The 20,379-nt window shown below is 48.8% G+C and overlaps 2 protein-coding genes across 2 annotated transcripts; one reads left to right on the top strand and one right to left on the bottom strand.

Moving 5' to 3' along the window:
- Positions 1 to 210: 210 nt before the first annotated feature.
- On the bottom strand, positions 211 to 10,143 carry actr3b (actin related protein 3B). Its single transcript, XM_070986637.1, has 12 exons — positions 9,793 to 10,143; positions 7,122 to 7,177; positions 6,625 to 6,749; positions 6,121 to 6,231; positions 5,905 to 6,000; positions 5,703 to 5,810; positions 5,452 to 5,595; positions 5,070 to 5,243; positions 4,566 to 4,658; positions 3,635 to 3,760; positions 3,258 to 3,341; positions 211 to 3,014 (listed from the first exon to the last, which is right to left on the bottom strand). Exons 1-12 carry the CDS (start codon positions 9,834 to 9,836, stop codon positions 2,919 to 2,921), a joined length of 1,257 nt encoding a protein of 418 aa, XP_070842738.1. The 5' UTR covers positions 9,837 to 10,143; the 3' UTR covers positions 211 to 2,918.
- Positions 10,144 to 10,212: 69 nt separating this feature from the next.
- Positions 10,213 to 17,626, top strand: LOC139347155 (apoptosis regulator Bcl-2-like). The gene is made up of 4 exons (XM_070986642.1): positions 10,213 to 10,392; positions 12,177 to 12,386; positions 12,805 to 13,148; positions 17,253 to 17,626. Exons 2-4 carry the CDS (start codon positions 12,212 to 12,214, stop codon positions 17,379 to 17,381), a joined length of 648 nt encoding a protein of 215 aa, XP_070842743.1. The 5' UTR covers positions 10,213 to 10,392; positions 12,177 to 12,211; the 3' UTR covers positions 17,382 to 17,626.
- Positions 17,627 to 20,379: the final 2,753 nt, after the last annotated feature.

The following is a 20,379-nucleotide window of genomic DNA, read 5'->3' as shown; positions in this document are numbered from 1 at the left end:
GAGGAGGCAGGACGCCATCTTCCTCTTCTGCGTCCTCTGCTTCGTGTTACTTCTTCTTCTTCTTCTTCATTGTCTTTTTTGATGTCATCATATCAGAGTAGTTTTTTTCCGTAATAATAACAATAACAATAATCCATCCATGTAACAGAGGTTCAGTTGTTTTCCCCCTTTATGACACAAGCATCACACAGTGTCCATGTGTCTGTCCACACAGACAGAACTGGACGTCCTCTCTGCAGAAACAGTGCTTGTGTGACACCTGTAAAGCAGGACGAACCATCACCTTTAAAGCACTGTCTGGGTCTCACCTGCCTCAGGTGTGAACTCCAGTCATCAGTCTGATGATTGAAGCTGTCATGATTCATCTTTTAATCTGAAATGAAATCCTCCTCCAGAGTCAGCTCTGTGCTTTTACTTTGAAATGAAATGACTGTGTTTTTATGTTCCTGTTCATTTCCACCACGACCCATCATTACTGTCAGAGCAGAGACGGAAGGTGTTGCAGGTGAGTGTTTATTGACAGCAGCTCAGTATCAAACCACAGATCATTAACATTCACTCAGTCTGAAACATGATTTCACTGCAGCTGTGTGGACGTCAGCAGACCAACCAAACGTCTGGGATGTCTCTTACACACTCAGCTCAGGTCCAAACCACAAGCTCACCTGTGAACACGGTCAGCTGTTCACGTGAGATAATCAACACATTTGTCACACACACAGCACACACCTGCACAGCTGGTATGAGCAGCAGGTGTGAAGGGAGCACCTGGTGGAGCTGTGTCACATGTCGCAGGTCAGCAGCCCTGAATCACATGTGCGTGGTCAAATCAGGCCTGTCCAGAGCTCTGAGTGGAGTCCTAAACCTGCAGGGAGCCAATCAGCTATCAGCCTGATCCCACACGACACCAGCCTGTAGTGATCCGTCACACCGCTGCTCCTGATTGGCCGTTCAGCAGATTACGCCGCCAGCTGCTGAGAACATCTAGTCACTAACTTCTAATGACGACAGAACATCTCCAGCCTTTTGTCTTCACACGACTGTACCTGAACGCACCACGGCCAGCTGACGGTGTCACTTGTGGTTTTGACCTGATCCTGGAGCAGTTAGCTGCCTCAGCGCGCTCTGAGCATTCAGCATGAAGTATATATGAATCTATGTGTCTATATAATATATTGATCTGTTAGTTCTCCTCTGTGGTCTTACAAATATAAACACTCTGAATGCAGCAGTTTATGATACAGGCTGTAAAACACTGAAACACCACACACACACACACACACACACACACACACACACACACACACACACACACACACAGCTGTTGACAGCTCGTCAGTCAGGGTCACATCATGTTTGAAGAGGAGCATTTTTCCTGCAGCTCAGTGAGTCTTTATGAGCGAAACAACAGAAATAAATCCGAACATGTCATGAAAGCACCTGCGGCTCTCAGCTCACTGCCAACCTGAACGTCACACAGCAGGAAAACACTCTGATGTCCTTCAGTGGAGACGGCCAATCGAAGCTCTGCTGCCCAGAGTTTGACAGGAAGTGAAAACTTCATGTTTGTGCCTTTTCCTTTCTGGAGTTTGTGCTGTTCAGCTTTAACTCGTGATGCTGCGTGACCTCTGAGGTGATGCTCTTATGGATCTGATTGATTGATTGATTGATTGATTGATTGATTGATTGATTGATCGATCGATTGATCGTATCTAAAGTAACAAAAATACAGCCAATAAAGCTAAAAGTGACGTAATGTTACGTCAGTTAAAATACGTCAATGCTAACTTTCGGTTAGCAGTCTGTGTTGATTTGATCCAGCCATCCATCCCACTGTCCTCCGTATGTGGACTTCCTGTCTCTTTATGCTATGTCACCTGACCTCCTCCTTTGCTCCTGTCATAATTACTACAGCCATTAGGGGGCGCCACCTCGCGATAAACGTGAATATGGGTCATAATAAAGCGTTGGCACAGACAAGCTAAATGGTTGTCTTTCTGGTGAGGACGAGCTGGACGGACACATTCATCTGAATGACAAACAGCCATCGCTGTCAGAGACATTGCTCATCCTCGTCCCTTTCACCAAAGTGTAGAGACAACGGACATCACTGAGACTCAGGTGTCAATAATATCGATTCCACGGGAACGATTCGTGCTTTTAGTCTTCATGAGATTAAACTGATTTAGCTTGTAGCTGTATGAAATCTCACTCAGTCATGACAACAGCTAACACGCTAACATGCTGCGGACTGACTTGACAGCAGCTCTGTCCATTTATTCACACACATAACGAAGATGAAGTGACTGTCGCAGCGTAGGAAACACGAGGAAAGAGACGGTCGCTGAAACACCGAAGGAAGAAGCAGGATCTGGTCCTTGGCTTTGAATCGTCAAACACACCTTTCAGTCCTCATCGTTCATCCAGCTCAGAAACAAGACGTTCAGACAGGCCGACAGCTCAGCAGTGCTACGTTTTGGAGGATGGCTAACAGACTAGCAGCTAGCAGACTGTCAGCTAGCTACATCTCATCTCGAGGTCTGGAGAAGTCTTCACGAAGCCTTTAAATGTCAGATGGAAAAAACTTATCTGGTGGCTTTTTGGGTGAGAGACATCAAAGTCAAAGTCTAAGTTTTGTGCTTCAGCTTCTCCAGACCTCCATGTGCCTGATGAGACTGAGCTGGCCTGCTAACAGTCTAGTAGCGTAGTGGGCTAAAAACTGAAAGGGGCAAGAGATTAATGGGCTGTTGGCTAAGTGGCTGGTGGCTAGCAGATAGCAGGTAAACAGGTCAGCAAGCTGCTAAGCCCACAGGCTAATGGGCTAGCTGGCTGGCTATCTAGTGGACAGCAGGCTGAAAGGTCAACAGGCTAACAACACGATAGGCTAACAGGCTAGCCGTCTGTAGCTGCCAGCGTCATCAGGACATGATGCCGAAGACGGGGTTGTGTCGACAGATGCTGGGGCCGATCTCATCGTAGTCCTTCTTAGAGTGACACACCTGAAGAAACTCCGGCTGCAAACACAAACAACAAACAAACAAACAAACTGTCCATCTTTGTGAGGACTGTGCTGATTTGACTTTTAGACCTGAAAGAGTGAGGACATTTTGATGAAGTGAGGACATTTTTATAAAGGGAGGACATTTTGGTTTCCTGGTTCAGGTCAGAACCAGGTTTGGGTTCAGATCAGGATCAGGGTCCTCTCATGTCCTCTCATGTCCTCTCGTGTATACAAGTATAAATGTGTGTGTGGTTACCGTGGACGCCAGCATGGAGCCTCCAAACCAAACGGCGTAGCGCTGCATGTGATGAGAGACGACCTGGACCTCCATCGGCTTCGGCTGCAAGCAAAGAAAATCAGTCAAATGTCTCTCTGTCTGTCTGTCCCTCTGTCTGTGTGTCTGTCTGTCTCTCTCGCTATGTCTCCCTGTCTCTCTGTCTGTTTTTCTGTTTCTCTCCCTGTCTCTCTGTCTGTCTCTGTCTGTCTGTCTGTCTGTCTGTCTGTCTCTGTCTGCCTCTCTCGCTGTCTCTCTCTGTCTGTCTGTCTCTCTCTCTCTGTCTGTCTCTGTCTCTCTCCGTCTGTCTGTCTCCCTGTCTCTCTGTCCGTTTCTCTGTGTCTGTCTGTCTGTCTGACCTTTATCCGTCCTCCACTGAGTTCTTCACTCAGTTTCAGTCGAGCGTCCACGACTCTCTTCAGGTCTCTCTGCAGCCGCCGGCCAAAATCTCTGAACATGGTGGATCCTCCAGAGAGCACGATGTTCTGACGCACACACGCACACACACGCGCACACACACGCGCACACACACGCGCACACACACACACACACACACACGCACACACACGCGCACACACACGCGCACACACACACGCACACACACGCGCACACACACGCGCACACACACGCGCACACACACGCGCACACACACGCACACACACGTGCGCACACACACACGCGCACACATACACACACACGCACACACACGCACACACACACACACACACACACACACACAAACACCAACTTTCAATTAACAAAATCTGAAATCTGTGTTTTCTTTTCATGACTCATGCTCAGGTGTACTCTGGTGTACTCAGGTATACTCTGGTGTACTCAGGTATACTCAGGTGTACTCTGGTGTACTCAGGTATACTCTGGTGTACTCAGGTATACTCAGGTGTACTCTGGTGTACTCAGGTATACTCTGGTGTACTCTGGTGTACTCAGGTATACTCAGGTGTACTCTGGTGTACTCAGGTATACTCTGGTGTACTCAGGTATACTCTGGTGTACTCTGGTGTACTCAGGTATACTCAGGTGTACTCTGGTGTACTCAGGTATACTCTGGTGTGCTCAGGTATACTCTGGTGTACTCTGGTGTACTCAGGTGTAACCAGGTGTACTCTGCTGTACTCAGGTGTACTCAGGTATACTCTGGTGTACTCAGGTATACTCTGCTGTACTCAGGTGTACTCAGGTATACTCTGGTGTACTCAGGTGTACTCAGGTATACTCTGGTGTACTTTGGTGTACTCAGGTATACTCTGGTGTACTCAGGTGAGTTACCTTGTAGAGCGGCCTCCTCACATCGATTGGACAGCTCTGAATGACCTCGTCCACGACGTCAGAGATCGGCTGCATGAAGTCTGGGTTAGCGAACTGGAAAACACACATTTCCATTCCACAGAGCTGATATTTGAATTGATCATTATTGATTGATTGACAGCTGATATTTCACACTTACATGATGAAGGAGCTCAACGCTCCAAAAACCAGGACTTAAAAAGACAACAGCAACAACACAAAGACCTGAAAGGTCATGTAAGGCCAGACAGCTGACCTAGGACCAGTTTATGAAGCAGCTGCTGCTTCATCCAGCTACACTGGTCATTGGATCAGGAGTCGCAGGTTCCTCCTCGATGGTCGGCGGCAGCTGAAGACAACACAACGTCCACCTGAATCTCAGATGAAAACAGACGCCGCTGGAAACTCTGAGGCCAAACCGGACGGGAGACGTGCTGTGGAGCCCAAAGAGGGAGCTAAAGAGGCCGAATGGCGGAGTGCCGTTACCTCGGGGTGGAAGAAGATCTCCGGGCCCAGGAAGCGCTCGTAGCCCACGTCGATGTGGAAGGCGGTCTTACTGACGGCGTTGACCCCGCGGTACTGTTTGATCCATTTCCCCGGGTCCGAGTCGTACTTAGTGAACTCTTTGACGATGTCCGGGCAGATGTAACAGTAACGCTCCTACACACAGAAACACACACACAGGAATAAGGAGGAGGAGGGGAGGAGGACAAGACGAGGAGGAGTAGAAGGGTAGCGTTGAGGAGTAGTGTGGGATGGAGAGTAGAGGAGTAACACGGGAAGAAGAGGAGCAGTAGAGGACAAGAAGAAGAGTATATGTATAGAGGAGGAGCAGTAGAGGAGGAGTAGAGGAGGAGGAGTTCAGTACCTTGACGGCCTTGGCGGTCTCCAGCGACTGCTCTGGAGGAATCCCCACCTCTCTGTCTCTGAGCAGCTGTTGGATGAAGAAGGTGATGTCCCGCCCCGCGATGGGGATGTGCTTTATACAACTGCCAATCACGTAGCCCTCAGCCTGAGACAAACAGCCACACCGACCAATCAGTGAGCACTGAGGCTCGAAACAGCAGCCAGCATGTTTAAAGTATCGTGTGTGTGTGTGTGTGTGTGTGTGTGTCTCACCACAGGGATGACGTGTGTGACTCCGTCTCCGCTGTCGATGACGATGCCTGTCAGAGTTCTTTGTCCGACCTGCCGAGACGTCCAGGACGCTGCCAATGCCAGCACAGCCTGACGGAGGGAGACACTTTATTTCATTGCACCACCTGTGTGTCTCACCTGTCTGTGTGTCTCACTTGTCTGCCTGTCTGTCCATGTGTCTCACCTGCACCGCGATGTAGAGTCCAGGTATGTTGAAGGTCTCGAACATGATCTCTGCCAGGTACTCTCTGTTCTCTGGAGTGTTGAGAGGAGGCTCTGTCTGCGCGCACGCACACACACACACACACACACACACACACACACACACACATTACAACACAGGACAGAGAACCCTGCTCTCTCATTGGCTGCCTGTTGTGAGCATCAGGTGGAGACCCACCATGAGGAAGCTGTGGTCTTCAGGCTCAGCTCGTAGGTATTTGAAGATGATCTGCTCCATGAACTTCTCCATCAGGTCCCAGTCCTCCACCATGCCGTGACGGATGGGCCACTGCACACACACACACACACACACACACACACAAACACACACACACACACACACGCACACACACACACACAGACAGGAGACCACAGCTCACACAGTGACTAAACACAACACACACACACCCAAGAGCCTGCGACTCCACCTGCGCCACTTGTGATCGGCTAACTGCGTGAAACGTAAAGCATATTTAACTTCCTGTCCTGGTCCTCAGGTGTCCTCAGGTGCTCATTCTGACGTCCAATGAAGAACAAACACACAGCCAGAAAAACGTCACCATGACGCCATCTTTCATTCTGTCTGTCTCCTCCTCCCTTCCTCTCCTCTTCCTCCTCTCCTCCTCCTCCTTCTTTGTACTCCTCTACTCTTCCTCCTCTGCTCCTCCTCCTCTCCTCCTACCTTGGTTGCATAGTTGGGTTTGTCTATGGCTTCATCTCCGATGTAGAAGTCCAGGTCGTCCACTCCTCGTACGAGCCTCCTCTGAGCCTGCTCTCCCACGCTGGCCGACTCCTTAATGGCGACACCTGATCCAGATTCACACACACACACACACACACACACACACACACACACACACACACACACACACACACACACACACACACACACACACACACACACACACACACACACACACACCATGCTCATGTTGGAACCTGCTGGAAGCCCACCCCCCTCTAAGAGCTGCAGATGGTTTAGTCTGCTCCGTCAAGGTGTGTCAAAGCACAGGAGCTGAATGAGCCTTTCAGCCAATTGTGTTTAAGTGAGTGAACACAGCTCACTCTGATGAAAACAGGCTTTGGTTTCTGCCTTTTCTGCTTCTACAGTCATTGTTCCAGAGTGACGGTGCAGATGTTCAGAGTGTGCAGAGTGTGCAGATGTTCAGAGATGCTTACAGGATGGCATGATGAACTGCGGCTCTGTGTTCCCAGCATAGCCGATCTTTGTGTACCTGCAGGCAGAGGCAGAGACAGAGACAGTGAAGAACAGGTCTAGATCCAGGTCCAGCACCGCGGAGGGTACAGCTCATTACAGGGACCTCTGAGTCAGAGGGCCGTCAGTCCAGCGGGTTCCACTACAGAGCACTCAGACGGCAGAGCAGCACGATGCTGATAAAATACATGTGAGGTCCTGCAGGATGAACCTTCAGACTCACAGCTTCATCTCACCTGTACCTGCAGACACACACATGCTAACCTGAGGAAACCCGCAGGGCAGCAAATATGGCGGCAGCTCAGTAGACCAGAGCACGAAATGACGAGAACGACAATGTGTTCACACTGTTCAAAAACTCCCTCTGATGCTCTGATCTGTGGAGCTTCTATACATGGGCAGGGGGCTGGGCTGTCATTTCATCCCTGTCTTCCTCCAGATGCGTCCTCTTTGTCTCCAAAGTGTCCCTGTAGGATGAGTCTTGTGCTGATAACTGAGGACTTTAGCGTCTGTGTTTCTGCAGGCTGCAGCTCCTGCTCTAATTCCTGCAGCTGTCCTACATTCAGACATTCAGACCAGAATAGACCGCACGCTGATCACAGATCAGCTCCTGATGCTGTCCATCAAACACACGGACGACAATGGGACACCTGATGACTCTGAGAGAGGACAGCATGTGTGTGAGTCGAACGTCGTTTGAATTCATCTCAGTGAGCCTGAAGTACACACAAAAGTACACACAAATACTCACTTCAGCTGGAGATAAACTGACTGTAACGCAGCTGTGAAGTGTTTCTGAGTACATTAACAGGCAGAGCAACAGACGGAAACACGCAGTGACAGACATTAACATGCAGTAACAGACAGTAACGCATAGTAACAGAGTGTAACACTCAGTAACACTCAGTAACAGACAGAAACACACAGTAACACACAGTAACAGACAGTAAAAGACAGTAACACACAGTAACACGCAGTAACACAAAGTAACACTCAGTAACAGACAGTAACACGCAGTAACAGAGAGTAACACTCAGTAAAAGACAGTAACAGACAGTAACATGCAGTAACAGACAGTAACAGACAGTAACACTCAGTAACACACAGTAACAGACAGTAACAGACAGTAACATGTAGTAACAGACAGTAACACACAGTAACACGCAGTAACAGACAGTAACACGCAGTAACACATAGTAACAGACAGAAACACACAGTAACAGACAGTAACACACAGTAACACGCAGTAACAGGCAGTAACAGACAGTAACACGCAGTAACACACAGTAACAAACAGTAACACGTAATAACAGACAGTAACGCGCAGTAACAGACAGTAACACTCAGTAACAGACAGTAACACGCAGTAACACACAGTAACAGACAGTAACAAGTAGTAACAGACAGTAACACACAATAACACACAGTAACAGACGGTAACACACAGTAACAGACAATAACACTGTAACAGACGGTAACAGAAACAGACAGCAACACACAGTAACAGACAGTAACACACAGTAACAGACAGCAACACTCAGTAACACACAGTCAGAGAAACAGACAGCAACACACAGTAACAGACAATAACACTCAGTAACACACAGTAACACACAGTAACAGACAGCAACACTCAGTAACACACAGTAACAGAAACAGACAGCAACACACAGTAACAGACAGTAACACACAGTAACACACAGTAGCAGACAGCAACACACAGTAACACACAGTAACAGAAACAGACAGCAACACACAGTAACACACAGTAACAGACAGTGACACACAGTAACACACAGTAGCAGACAGCAACACACAGTAACACACAGAAACAGACAGTAACACACAGTAACAGACAGCAACACTCAGTAACACACAGTAACAGAAACAGACAACAACACACAGTAACACACAGTAAGAGACAGTAACACACAGTAACACACAGTAACACTCAGTAACACACAGTAACAGAAACAGACGACAACACACAGTAACACACAGCAAGAGACAGTAACACACAGTAACACTCAGTAACACACAGTAACAGAAACAGACAACAACACACAGTAACACACAGTAAGAGACAGTAACACACAGTAACACTCAGTAACACACAGTAACACACGGTAACACTCAGTAACAGAAACAGACAACAACACACAGTAACACACAGTAAGAGACAGTAACACACAGTAACACACAGTAACACGCAGTGACAGATGGGCTTTCATTGATTCATTACTCATGTTTTCACGCTGGTTCAACACCTGAAGACCTCTGAAACTTTACAGGTGAACTACAAACTACATATACTGTTGATCAGTATCACTGTTCGCTGTTGTTGATGTTAATTTTTTCCATTGTGATTTTGTGTGAACTGCTCCTTTAATGCAATGCAACAAACACGCGTGCGCGCACACACACTGATACACACAGACGCGCGCGCACTCACGCACAGCTCTACACGATGATGTTCACAAACGCACTAACATCTCGCTGCATATGACGTCACAGTCATTACAGTGTGTGCATCCATGCGCGAGTGTGTGTGTGTGTGTGTGTGTGTGTGTGTGTGTGTGTGTGTGTGTATGTGTGTGTGTGTATGTGTGTGTGTGTTTGTGCTCGCGAGCTTACCCGGTCCCGCAGTCTATCACGCACGGGGGGAGCTGCAGGGACATGTTGTGGTCCGGCTCGGTCTGGTCCGCAGAGCGGACGGTGGTCGGCGGTCGGTTGTTGTGACCGTTCGGCGCAGAGCGGAGAGCGCGAGGCGGAGTCTGCTGCGTGCGACGGAAAGAGAGTCTGTGATGGTTCGTCCTCTGTCAGTAGTTCCGGGTCGGAGGGAAAGATGGAGAAAATAGAAACACATCTGACACGGCCCCGGTAACCGGAGGTGTGTGTGTGTGTGTGTGTGTGTGTGTGTGTGTGTGTGTGTGTGTGTCTTTCTATGCTGCGTTCACGTGGCGTCAGCTGCACCGTGAAAACACAGCTCACCTCCGCCGCCTGCTGGCGAGCTCTGCAACAACAACACGTTCATGTGTCGGTGCAGCTGTCGGTTGGTGTGTTTACGGTCTGTCACGTCTGTGTCTCACGGTTCACTTCCTGTGTTCGATGAAGAAGCTGAGAGTTTCTCAGATTTTAGACTGAACCCTGAACGCATCGTCCCTCCGCGGGTCCATTGAGACAACGCTCACTGACCAATCAGAACGTCAGGATCCATCCAGTAAGGGCCCACAGGTCAGCGCACCTGCTCTGGAACAATGAGCCACAGAGAGGAGGAGGAGGAGCATGTGCAGGTGTGATTGTAGTACTGTGTGGAGTATGTGAGTACTTGTGTGTACTTGCTGTTTGAAGGCACATTTGTCTTCAGGGTTTGGAGAAATGGAACATTCCAGTAAAAAAACGGAAGTGAAAGAAGTAAACATTACCTGGAAAATGTACCTCAGGTACTCCGTCAGCTCAGCATGTGCAGTATTCTGATCTTATGTTGTTGTTGTTGTTGTTGTTGTTGTTGTTGTTGTGACTGAGTAGTGAATCCAGCAGGTGGCAGCAAACACACACAGCTGCAGCTGTCATTTCATTCAAACAAACTTTATTGACAAACAGTACTTAATAATACTTGATAACAATACTTTTCATACAAATAGTACTACTACTACTGTTACCACTACTACAGTTTATAATTATATTTCTGCTATAAGTAGTACTAAAACTAATTCTACTTATACTGGTAATAATATGTCTGATTCAAGTACTACAAATACTGATCTGCAACTTGTACTCCTGTTAATGCAAGCACTACTACTTTAAGTACTACAACTGTAACAACTATTACCAAGTATATGTAGGCCACTAGTACAAATTCTACTGATACTACTACTAATTATAGAAATACTTATACCTCAACTACCAATGGTACTACCAAACACAGCAGCTACTAATCATAATTATACTGCGAGAAGAACTGCTGCCATTACTACTACAATACCACTGCTGCCAGTACAAGCCTAGGATCGGCTACTACTAGCACAACTACTACTACTACTATTACTACTACTACTACTAGTAGTAGTAGTAGTAGTCTTACTACTAGTACATACTATTGATAATAATTCCAGGCGACAGGCAGGCTTCTACTTGTAATGATACTGCAAATAAACACAACACTTTGATCATTCACACGTGCACGCTCCCGTGTGCGCGCACCCAGCAGTGAAAGAATGAATGAGTGTGACGTAAGAGGAAGTGACCGCGCTTCTCTTATGAGAGCCGAAGTGTTCCGAACAGATCCGGAACATTTCCACATCAGAGAAAAGAGAAGCCTTCATCGTCATCATCATCATCGTCATCATCATCATCGTCAGTGTGAACGCTTAAACTGGTCGTTCTGTGACTGGAGTTTGGTGCGGAGCGCAGCGCTGAAGGGGAATCCCGGCAGTCATACTGAGGGGGTGTGACCACCGGTGTGTGTGCGCGCGCGCGCGTGTGCAGCACGTGCGCTGTCAGTGAGGGCGACACGCTCGGAGTTGATCCATCTCGTCTTCGCCGCCGTTCAGCTTCGGATTGATTCGTCCTGTGGATTATCGATCTGCGCTGATCAGCAGCGGGTTGTTTCCGCTCCTCGGCTTCCGTCTGTTCGTCCGCGTCCTGTTTCCTCACAGCTGAAACGCTTCTTCAGGATGAGCCTCGCCGCTTCACTCCAGCGTCAGTGCATCGGGGATCGATGCAGTGAAGGGGGATTTATCGATCGTTGCCTTTGATTGATCACCTGAAGCTTCACCTTCAGGTCCAGACCCGCAGAAAAACCTTTTGTTTCACTTTTTTCAGTGTTTTCAGTTGAACCGAATAACTTTGAATAATCCCTCATAATCCAGCAGATTAGCGGGGCTCACCTGTGGACTGTGTCCAGATATCACCTGTAACCCTTTTCCACATGACGTCATCAGGTGCTATCCGTGCTCCTATCCGAGCGTCTTTGAGGATCAGTCATGTGTGACGTTCACCGGCTCTGACGTTCGTAGGTGTGGCAGTGACGGCCGGCAGCCTGTAGGGGGCGATGGCCGCCGCCTACAACATCCGGGACATCGTGGAGGACTTCCTGCACTACAAGCTACGCAACCACGGCCTGACTTGGCGCCGCGCAGGTGTCGCGGCCGCGTCAGCGGCGTCATGGAATTCCGAGCGGACAGTGACGTCACACCGAGGAGCCGCTTGCAAAGATACTGAGCAAGGTGAGGTCCGTGTTGTCATGGCAACGGCTGATGCTTCACGCCGACCTGGCACTTCTCCTACTCCTTGTACCACCACCACTACTACAATCACTACAAGTACTTCTACTAGTAAAGCACCACAGTAAAGTTACTACCACAAGTTCCACTAATGCTAGTAGTTCTACTACAAGTGTTACTGCTTTCAACAGTACTCCCAGCTACAAGTATTCTAAATAAAACTACTACTACATGTTCCACTACTACTGATTCCACCAATACTGCTACAAGTATGACTACTACTAATGCTTGTACAAGTACCGCTTATACAAGAATTATTGCAACTAATGAAGTACCAGTACTGCTGCTGATGTCTCAGCTGTCCTCTCCTGGTTTAATGGTGTCCCCTGTCTTCTCCTCATTCATTGGCCGTCCCCTGTAGACCTGTGCTCGGCCCCGCCCAGGCTCCAGGTGGTCTTGAGGTGTGCCGGTGACGAGCTAGAGCGGCGTTACCATGGCGACCTGTCGGCGCAGGCGGCAGCGCTGTTGCTGTGTGAAGGCGGAACGGCTGCGAGACGGCGAGGACTGACGGCGGTCAGGGACGAGCTGTTCAGGGATGGGGTGAACTGGGGACGGATCGTGGCCATGATGGAGCTGGGCGGAGCTCTGTGCACACAGGTGCTCAGAACGGGCGGGGCCTGGCAGGTGGACGACATCGCTGCGTGGATGGAGGACAGTCTGGACTCGCCACCGCTCCGGGGATGGATAGAGGACAACGGAGGATGGGTAGGACGATGATTCCTTTCTGCGTCAGTCCCACTGTCCTCAGCGTCAGTCTGAAGGTTTCTGTCCAGTTACCTGTCCTCCTTTCCTTCTGTCTGTCCTCCCTTCTCTCAGTCCTTCTTTCTGTCCTTGTCTCCTTTCTTTCCCTGTTTCCTTCCCGCTTTGTTTCCTTCCGTCTTTCCTTGCTCATTCATTGTCCTCATTGTCTCATAATCTGAGATTCTAGTGTTTGAAAGAGCTTCAAGGGTCCTTGAAAGGATCTTCTGTGGTCCTCCCTCAGTGTCCAGGGGTCAAAGCCCTGATTCTTTGAACTCCTCTAGTAGTCCTCTAGTCCCAGTAAGTCAGCTCACGTCAGCCTGAAAGGCTTTCTGAGGTCCCTGCAGGTCTTCCAGGACAGGGTTCCAGAAGTTCTTCGTGGGTTTCCAGGAGGCTTGAGAGGGCTCTTGTGGTGTTTGATGGGGGTTTGGAGATCCTTGAAGGGATTCCAGGGGTCCTTCAGTACTTCCAGGAGTCAGTGACACAGTTCAGGGATGAAGGACACTGATGGAGGACGTCCTGAACGTGTCCCGCTGGAATCACTTCTGGAGGACTTCAGTTTATCGGAGCGACTGATCAATGAGAACTAATCAATAAGATTAACATGTGGAGGCTCAGTGTGACATAAGTCTGTGTGTGTGTGTGTGTGTGTGTGTGTGTGTGTGTGTGTGTGTGTGTGTGTGTGTGTGTGTGTGTGTGTGTGTGTGTTTCAGATGTGACCCTGCAGACACAGAAAAGTATTTTGGTTCAAATGCAAATTATATGCAAAGTGCAGAAAATCCCTAAAACTCTGCAAAGAAACTGTGTGTGTGTGTGTGTGTGTGTGTGTGTGTGTGTGTGTGTGTGTGTGTGTGTGTGTGACTGTTGGAGGATGACGGACAGATACGCAGACAGACAGACAGAATCTGACAGATTGTCTTCATGAACTGAAACTGAGACACAAACACAGAGCACGTTTCTCAAGTGAAGCTGTGTGTGTGTGTGTGTGTGTGTGTGTGTGTGTGTGTGTGTGTGTGTGTGTGTGTGTGTGCGTGTGCATGTGTCGTTGGTGTGTGTGTGTGTGATGAAGACAGGAAACGACGATGAACGATGGAGTCAAACAGATGATTGGACTTATCAAATGTTTGTGAGCTGTTGGCCTTGATGGGCCTCATGGAACTGTTTCTCCATCAGATCAGATTAGATCAGATTATCATATATTATATGATCCCAGAAAAAGAATTTTAGAAAAACCTTTTGAAAGATAAACTTGTTCCAAACTTCCTGGAGAGGACGACAGAAAGACACACAGACAGATAAAAGACAGACAGACAGACAGACAGACAGACAGACAGACAGACAGACAGACAGACAGATACACAGACAGACAGACAGACAGACAGACAGACAGACAGACATACAGACAGACAGACACGTTCATGTTGTCATCGGCTGCTTTCCAATTGGCTGACAGACGATGCATCATGTGACCTTCATGTTCTCAGCTGCTGTCAGTCAGACCTGGTCCAGGATGGGCTGGATGCACACACCTCAGGTCAGCTGTGTGTGTGTGTGTGTGTGTGTGTGTGTGTGTGTGTGTGTGTGTGTGTGTGTGTGTGTGTGTGTGTGTGTGTGTGTGTGTGTGTGTGTGTGAGACAGACCCTGAACACAGCACAGACAATCTTTCACTTTCTATTTCTGTTCCCTCCTGTCGCTGTGGTTTCCTTCAGCTTAATCTCCTGCCTGATAAGATGTGTGTGTGTGTGTGTGTGTGTGTGTGTGTGTGTGTGTGTGTGTGTGTGTGTGTGTGTGTGTGTGTGTCCATGCGGTTACGTGTGTGTGTGTGTGTGTGTGTGTGTGTGTGTGTGTGTGTGTGTGTGTCCATGCGGTTACGTGTGTGTGTGTGTGTGTGTGTGTGTGCGTGTGTGTGTGTGTGTCCATGCGGTTACGTGTGTGTGTGTGTGTGTGTGTGTGTGTGTGTGTGTGTGTGTGTGTGTGTGTGTGGTATTACCTAGAAATATCTTTCCAGGTAATCGGTGTGGTTGAGTTTCCGCTCCAGGCTTCAGATCAGCTGACAGACTGTTTCTGTAGAAACAGTTCATATAACACCTGAATACCTGAAGCACCTAAAGACAACACACACACACACACACACACACACACACACACACACACACAGGTGAAGCTCTGTGTGTGTGTGTGTGTGTGTGTGTGTGTGTGTGTGTGTGTGTGTGTGTGTGTGTGTGTGTGTGTGTGTGTGTGTGTGCGTGTGTAGTTAGCTCTGTGAACTCAGGCGGTGGTGAGCTGAGCTGCTTTCTCAGAATTCAGTCACAAAATTTTCCACTGAGATGTTCAGATAGAGGCAGAGCAGTGTGTGTGTGTGTGTGTGTGTGTGTGTGTGTGTGTGTGTGTGTGTGTGTGTGTGTGTGTGTGCATGAGGTGTTTTCTAACTGATGTATTTTTAGAAAATTCTAAATATCTTTCAAAACTTCTGGTGAGAATCTGCTTGCTGTCTATGACAACATCGTCTCCAGCCTTACCTGTGGCCTTACCTGTGGCCTTACCTGTGGCCTCACCTGTGGCCTTACCTGTGACCTTACCTGAGACCTTACCTGTGGCCTTACCTGTGGCCTTACCTGTGACCTTACCTGTGACCTTACCTGTGGCCTCACCTGTGGCCTCACCTGTGACCTTACCTGTGACCTTCCCTGTGGCCTCACCTGTGGCCTTACCTGTGGCCTCACCTGTGACCTTACCTGTGACCTTCCCTGTGGCCTCACCTGTGGCCTTACCTGTGACCTTACCTGTGACCTTACCTGAGACCTTACCTGTGGCCTTACCTGTGGCCTTACCTGTGGCCTCACCTGTGGCCTTACCTGTGACCTTACCTGAGACCTTACCTGTGGCCTTACCTGTGACCTTACCTGAGACCTTACCTGTGGCCTTACCTGTGGCCTCACCTGGGCCTTACCTGTGACCTTACCTGAGACCTTACCTGTGACCTTACCTGTGGCCTTACCTGTGACCTTACCTGTGACCTTACCTGTGGCCTCACCTGTGGCCTCACCTGTGGCCTCACCTGTGACCTTACCTGTGACCTTCCCTGTGGCCTCACCTGTGGCCTCACCTGTGACCTTCCCTGTGGCCTCACCTGTGACCTTACCTGTGACCTTCAATGTGGCCTCACCTGTGGCCTTACCTGTGACCTCACCTGTGACCTTACCTGAGACCTTACCTGTGGCCTTACCTGTGGCCTTACCTGTGGCCTTACCTGTGGCCTCACCTGTGGCCTTACCTGTGACCTTACCTGTGACCTTACCTGTGGCCTTACCTGTGACCTTACCTGAGACCTTACCTGTGGCCTTACCTGTGGCCTCACCTGGGCCTTACCTGTGACCTTACCTGTGACCTTACCTGTGGCCTCACCTGTGGCCTTACCTGTGGCCTTACCTGTGGCCTCACCTGTGACCTTACCTGTGACCTTCCCTGTGGCCTCACCTGTGGCCTCACCTGTGGCCTCACGTGTGGCCTTACCTGTGACCTTACCTGTGGCCTTACCTGTGGCCTTACTGCATATGTAAGTAGGTTTTTTAGATGTTGATTCGACTGTCGACGTCATAAAGGACAGTTTGATGAAGGTCTGTCCAAAACGTCCTTCACACACACACACACACACACACACACACACACACACACACACACAGGGAAAGAACCCAAAATGTCCTCGTTAACACTCAACTGCTCTCTCACATAGTAAATAGCACACACACACACACGAACACACACGCTGTGATGGGGGTGTATTGAATGTTAGTGAAGCAGTGAGTGAACAGATGAAGTGCTGAACGTGACACAGTGACTCTTAAATATTAAATAAGCAGCAGTTTACTGACCTCAGGTCAGTGTTCTGCCCCGGCCTTTATTTGAGACAGGCTTCTATTTGAGATCACACTGTAAGACAGAGACGTCTGAGTGAGCATCCAGTCCAACATCCAGTGTCACGTCCTGAGCTGAAGGACAGGCTTGTTCTATCTGTCTACTGTTAAAGACAAAGAGTTCCTGTCTCTGCTCTCTGTCTCTCTCATTTCCCAGGATGCCTTTGTGGAGTTGTACGGTGAGTCAAGACCTGCGGCCAGTTTCTGGTCCCTGAGGACAGTGTTTGGACTGGCTGTACTGGGAGCAGCTGGGATCACGCTGGGAGCCCTCTTCACCCAGAGATGAAGCTGGTCTGATCTGGTCCAGTCAGCAGCCTCAGAGCTGCAGTTCCTCTAACGTCCAGCAGATGCTGCTGTGATCAAAGTCAGGGCAGAGCTTCAAGTCTGCGACGAACACCTAAAACTCAGTTTGACTCTTTGATGGTCGGAGACGTCGGACGGACGTTTGGTGTCTGAAGGAGGACGTAGTCCATCCAAAGACAGAAATCGTTGCTTTTGTCTAAATGTTTGTGTTCTTCTGTCATTTTCTGTCTTTTTACCGACCATGTAACTGTCTGTGTTTTAAGTTCTTTACAAATATTGTATCATACTGAGCGTTAGTGTTAATGTTCAATAAAGTTTATTCATTTCAGATTTTTTTAAATGCACTTGGTTATTTTTGGTTTCTGCATTAAAAGTAAACTTGACTGAGCTGAAGGCAGAAGACACAGCGCCGTCAAGAAGACGCTTCAGCGCTGCGTCACCACCCAGAGGAACCACGTCCTCCATTTCTGTTTGTCCTCACACACAGACTGACAGTCACGTGACGTGGACACTGGACAATAGAACACAAACATCTCACAATCTGAAGGCTGCAACTGTGTTTCTTCAGATCAGGTCAGGTCAGGTCAGATCAGGTCAGATCAGGTCAGGTCAGGTCAGGTCAGGTCAGGTCAGGTCAGATCAGGTCAGATCAGGTCAGGTCAGGTCAGGTCAGGTCAGATCAGGTCAGATCAGGTCAGGTCAGGTCAGGTCAGGTCAGGTCAGGTCAGGTCAGATCAGGTCAGGTCAGGTCAGGTCAGGTCAGGTCAGATCAGATGTACCTGTAATGACCGACCTGACCTTTGAAACATCAAACACCTTTAATAAACCCCCAAACTTTCCTCAGCAAGGTGACCTCACCTGTGGTCCAATCAAACATGGCACCTTCCACCATCAGCACACCCATAGGTGGCGCTAGGGCAGAGGAATGGGGAAGCTATGGGACAAGAAAGAGGCTTTACCCATAGGCAGATACACATATTATTGCTTATGTTCATTGAACTGAGATGCAGCAGAATGATTCCTTTTATTCTCTACTCGTTTTTGCTGTGCTGAATGCAAAATAAAAAAATCTAATTTTATGATCTTATTTTATTTTTTGTGACAATTTTGGGGAAGCTAAGCTTCCCCTAGCCTCTTAGCGCTGCCTACGAGCACACCTGTGGTCCAATCAAACATGGCACCTTCCTCCATCAGCACACCTGTGTCACCTGCAGCAGTGTGGAGGGAACATCAGACACACAGCAGCTCCAGAGATCACCAGTGAGTGAGACGAGCAGAGTGAACTGACCTGAGTTCAGCAGGCTGCTGCTGTACTACTGCAGTGCTGCGATTTGCTGTGATTCAATTCAATTCAATTCAGTTTTATTTGTATAGCGCCAAATCACAACAGAAGTTGTCTCAGGACACTTTCCATATAGAGCTGGTACAGACCAAACTCTTTATCTACAGAGAACCAACAATTCCCCCATGAGCAGCACTTGGCGACTTTGCTGTAGATTTGCTCTGATTTGCTGTGATTTGCTGTAGATTTGCTGTGATTTGCTGTAGATTTGCTGTGATTTGCTGTAGATTTGCTCTGATTTGCTGTAGATTTGCTGTGATTTGCTGTAGATTTGCTCTGATTTGCTGTGATTTGCTGTAGATTTGCTGTGATTTGCTGTAGATTTGCTCTGATTTGCTGTAGATTTGCTCTGATTTGCTGTAGATTTGCTGTGATTTGCTGTGATGGTGGACTCACCATAATGGCAGATGTGCCATCAGTGACAGAGCCTTCATCACAAACATCACTTCTCTTTGCAGTGTCTTGATTTCAGGCTGCTGACGTCTGAGGAGGTGCTCGTCAGAATGAAGAGGAGTCCAGCAGTGAGGATGAGGTGAATGAAGAAGATGATGAAGTGTTTTAGTTGACGTTCATGTGGTCACAGATGGTTTTCTTGACATGGCAAACGATGAAGTCAGTTTCAGATTTGGCCGTGTTGTCTGTCCACTGCAGGGGACACGCTCTGAGACAGGACGTAAGGAATCAACGAGCAGGACGAGCTTCTTCTGTGAACTAAACCTATACGCAGTATCACAAAGTACTGTTTACTTCAAAGTACAGCCGCTGATATTCATGTTGGTGTGTCTGAGCTGTTTGTCTCACAGGTTTGAACCCAGCCGCTGCTCCTCAGTGACGCTCTTGCATGAGTGGCAGCTCATTGTTGGTACAGCAGCGCCACCTGCTGTCCAAACGACCTGTGCGTCACTCACCTGAAGCTCTCTGGAGGCAGGAGCTGGTAATGTTTGTGTTTTAATAGCAGTCACAGTATCAGTACTAAAAGTGGTGCCTGTCGACATGTTACTGCAGTCAAAGTACAGAAGTATTTCTAAGTACAGAGAGAACAAGTATCGTGCAGGTCTAAGCAGTATTTCAGAACACTGAAATATGTTTTCCATCATATTTTACTTGTTTTGTCTGTAAATCTGAAACTGCCAGCTGTCAAGTACATGTAGTGCAGTAAAAAAGTACTTCCAGTGTACACAGTACGTGTAGGCTGTGAAGTATCAGCAGAGCGCTGTAGTAAAAATACAGGAACATTGGCAGTGTCAGTAGTAGTAATAGTAGTAGTCCAGGGACATTAGCAGTAGTCATAGTAACAGTTGTATTCTCTCTCCTCCACACCGGAGCGCGCGCTGCGTCGTGCGTAAACCGTGTCCGCGCTGCTGTGCGCGCGCTGCGCTCCGTCATGGAGCCGCACTCCGCCGGTCTGTGTTTCCGAGGATCCACCTGACAGAGTCCTCCGATTCAAACCGGATCTGTTCAGCGTCCTGCTTCCCGCCACAGATCTGCGTGTCACCCACGAACCACCCGCCGGGGGGGTGGGGGGCAGCCTGACCCGCCCGGGCCGCGCCGGCGGAGCGGCTGCTCGGCTTCTGTGGATCCGATCAGCGGGGCGGAGCAGCGGCGGAAGGAGCGACGAGCCGCCGGCATCGATCGTTGA

Source organism: Chaetodon trifascialis, chromosome 18 (assembly GCF_039877785.1).
Source record: "Chaetodon trifascialis isolate fChaTrf1 chromosome 18, fChaTrf1.hap1, whole genome shotgun sequence".
Lineage (NCBI taxonomy): Eukaryota > Metazoa > Chordata > Actinopteri > Chaetodontiformes > Chaetodontidae > Chaetodon > Chaetodon trifascialis.
The sequence above is the reverse complement of the archived record's forward strand: the minus strand, read 5'-3'. Positions and strand labels throughout refer to the sequence as shown.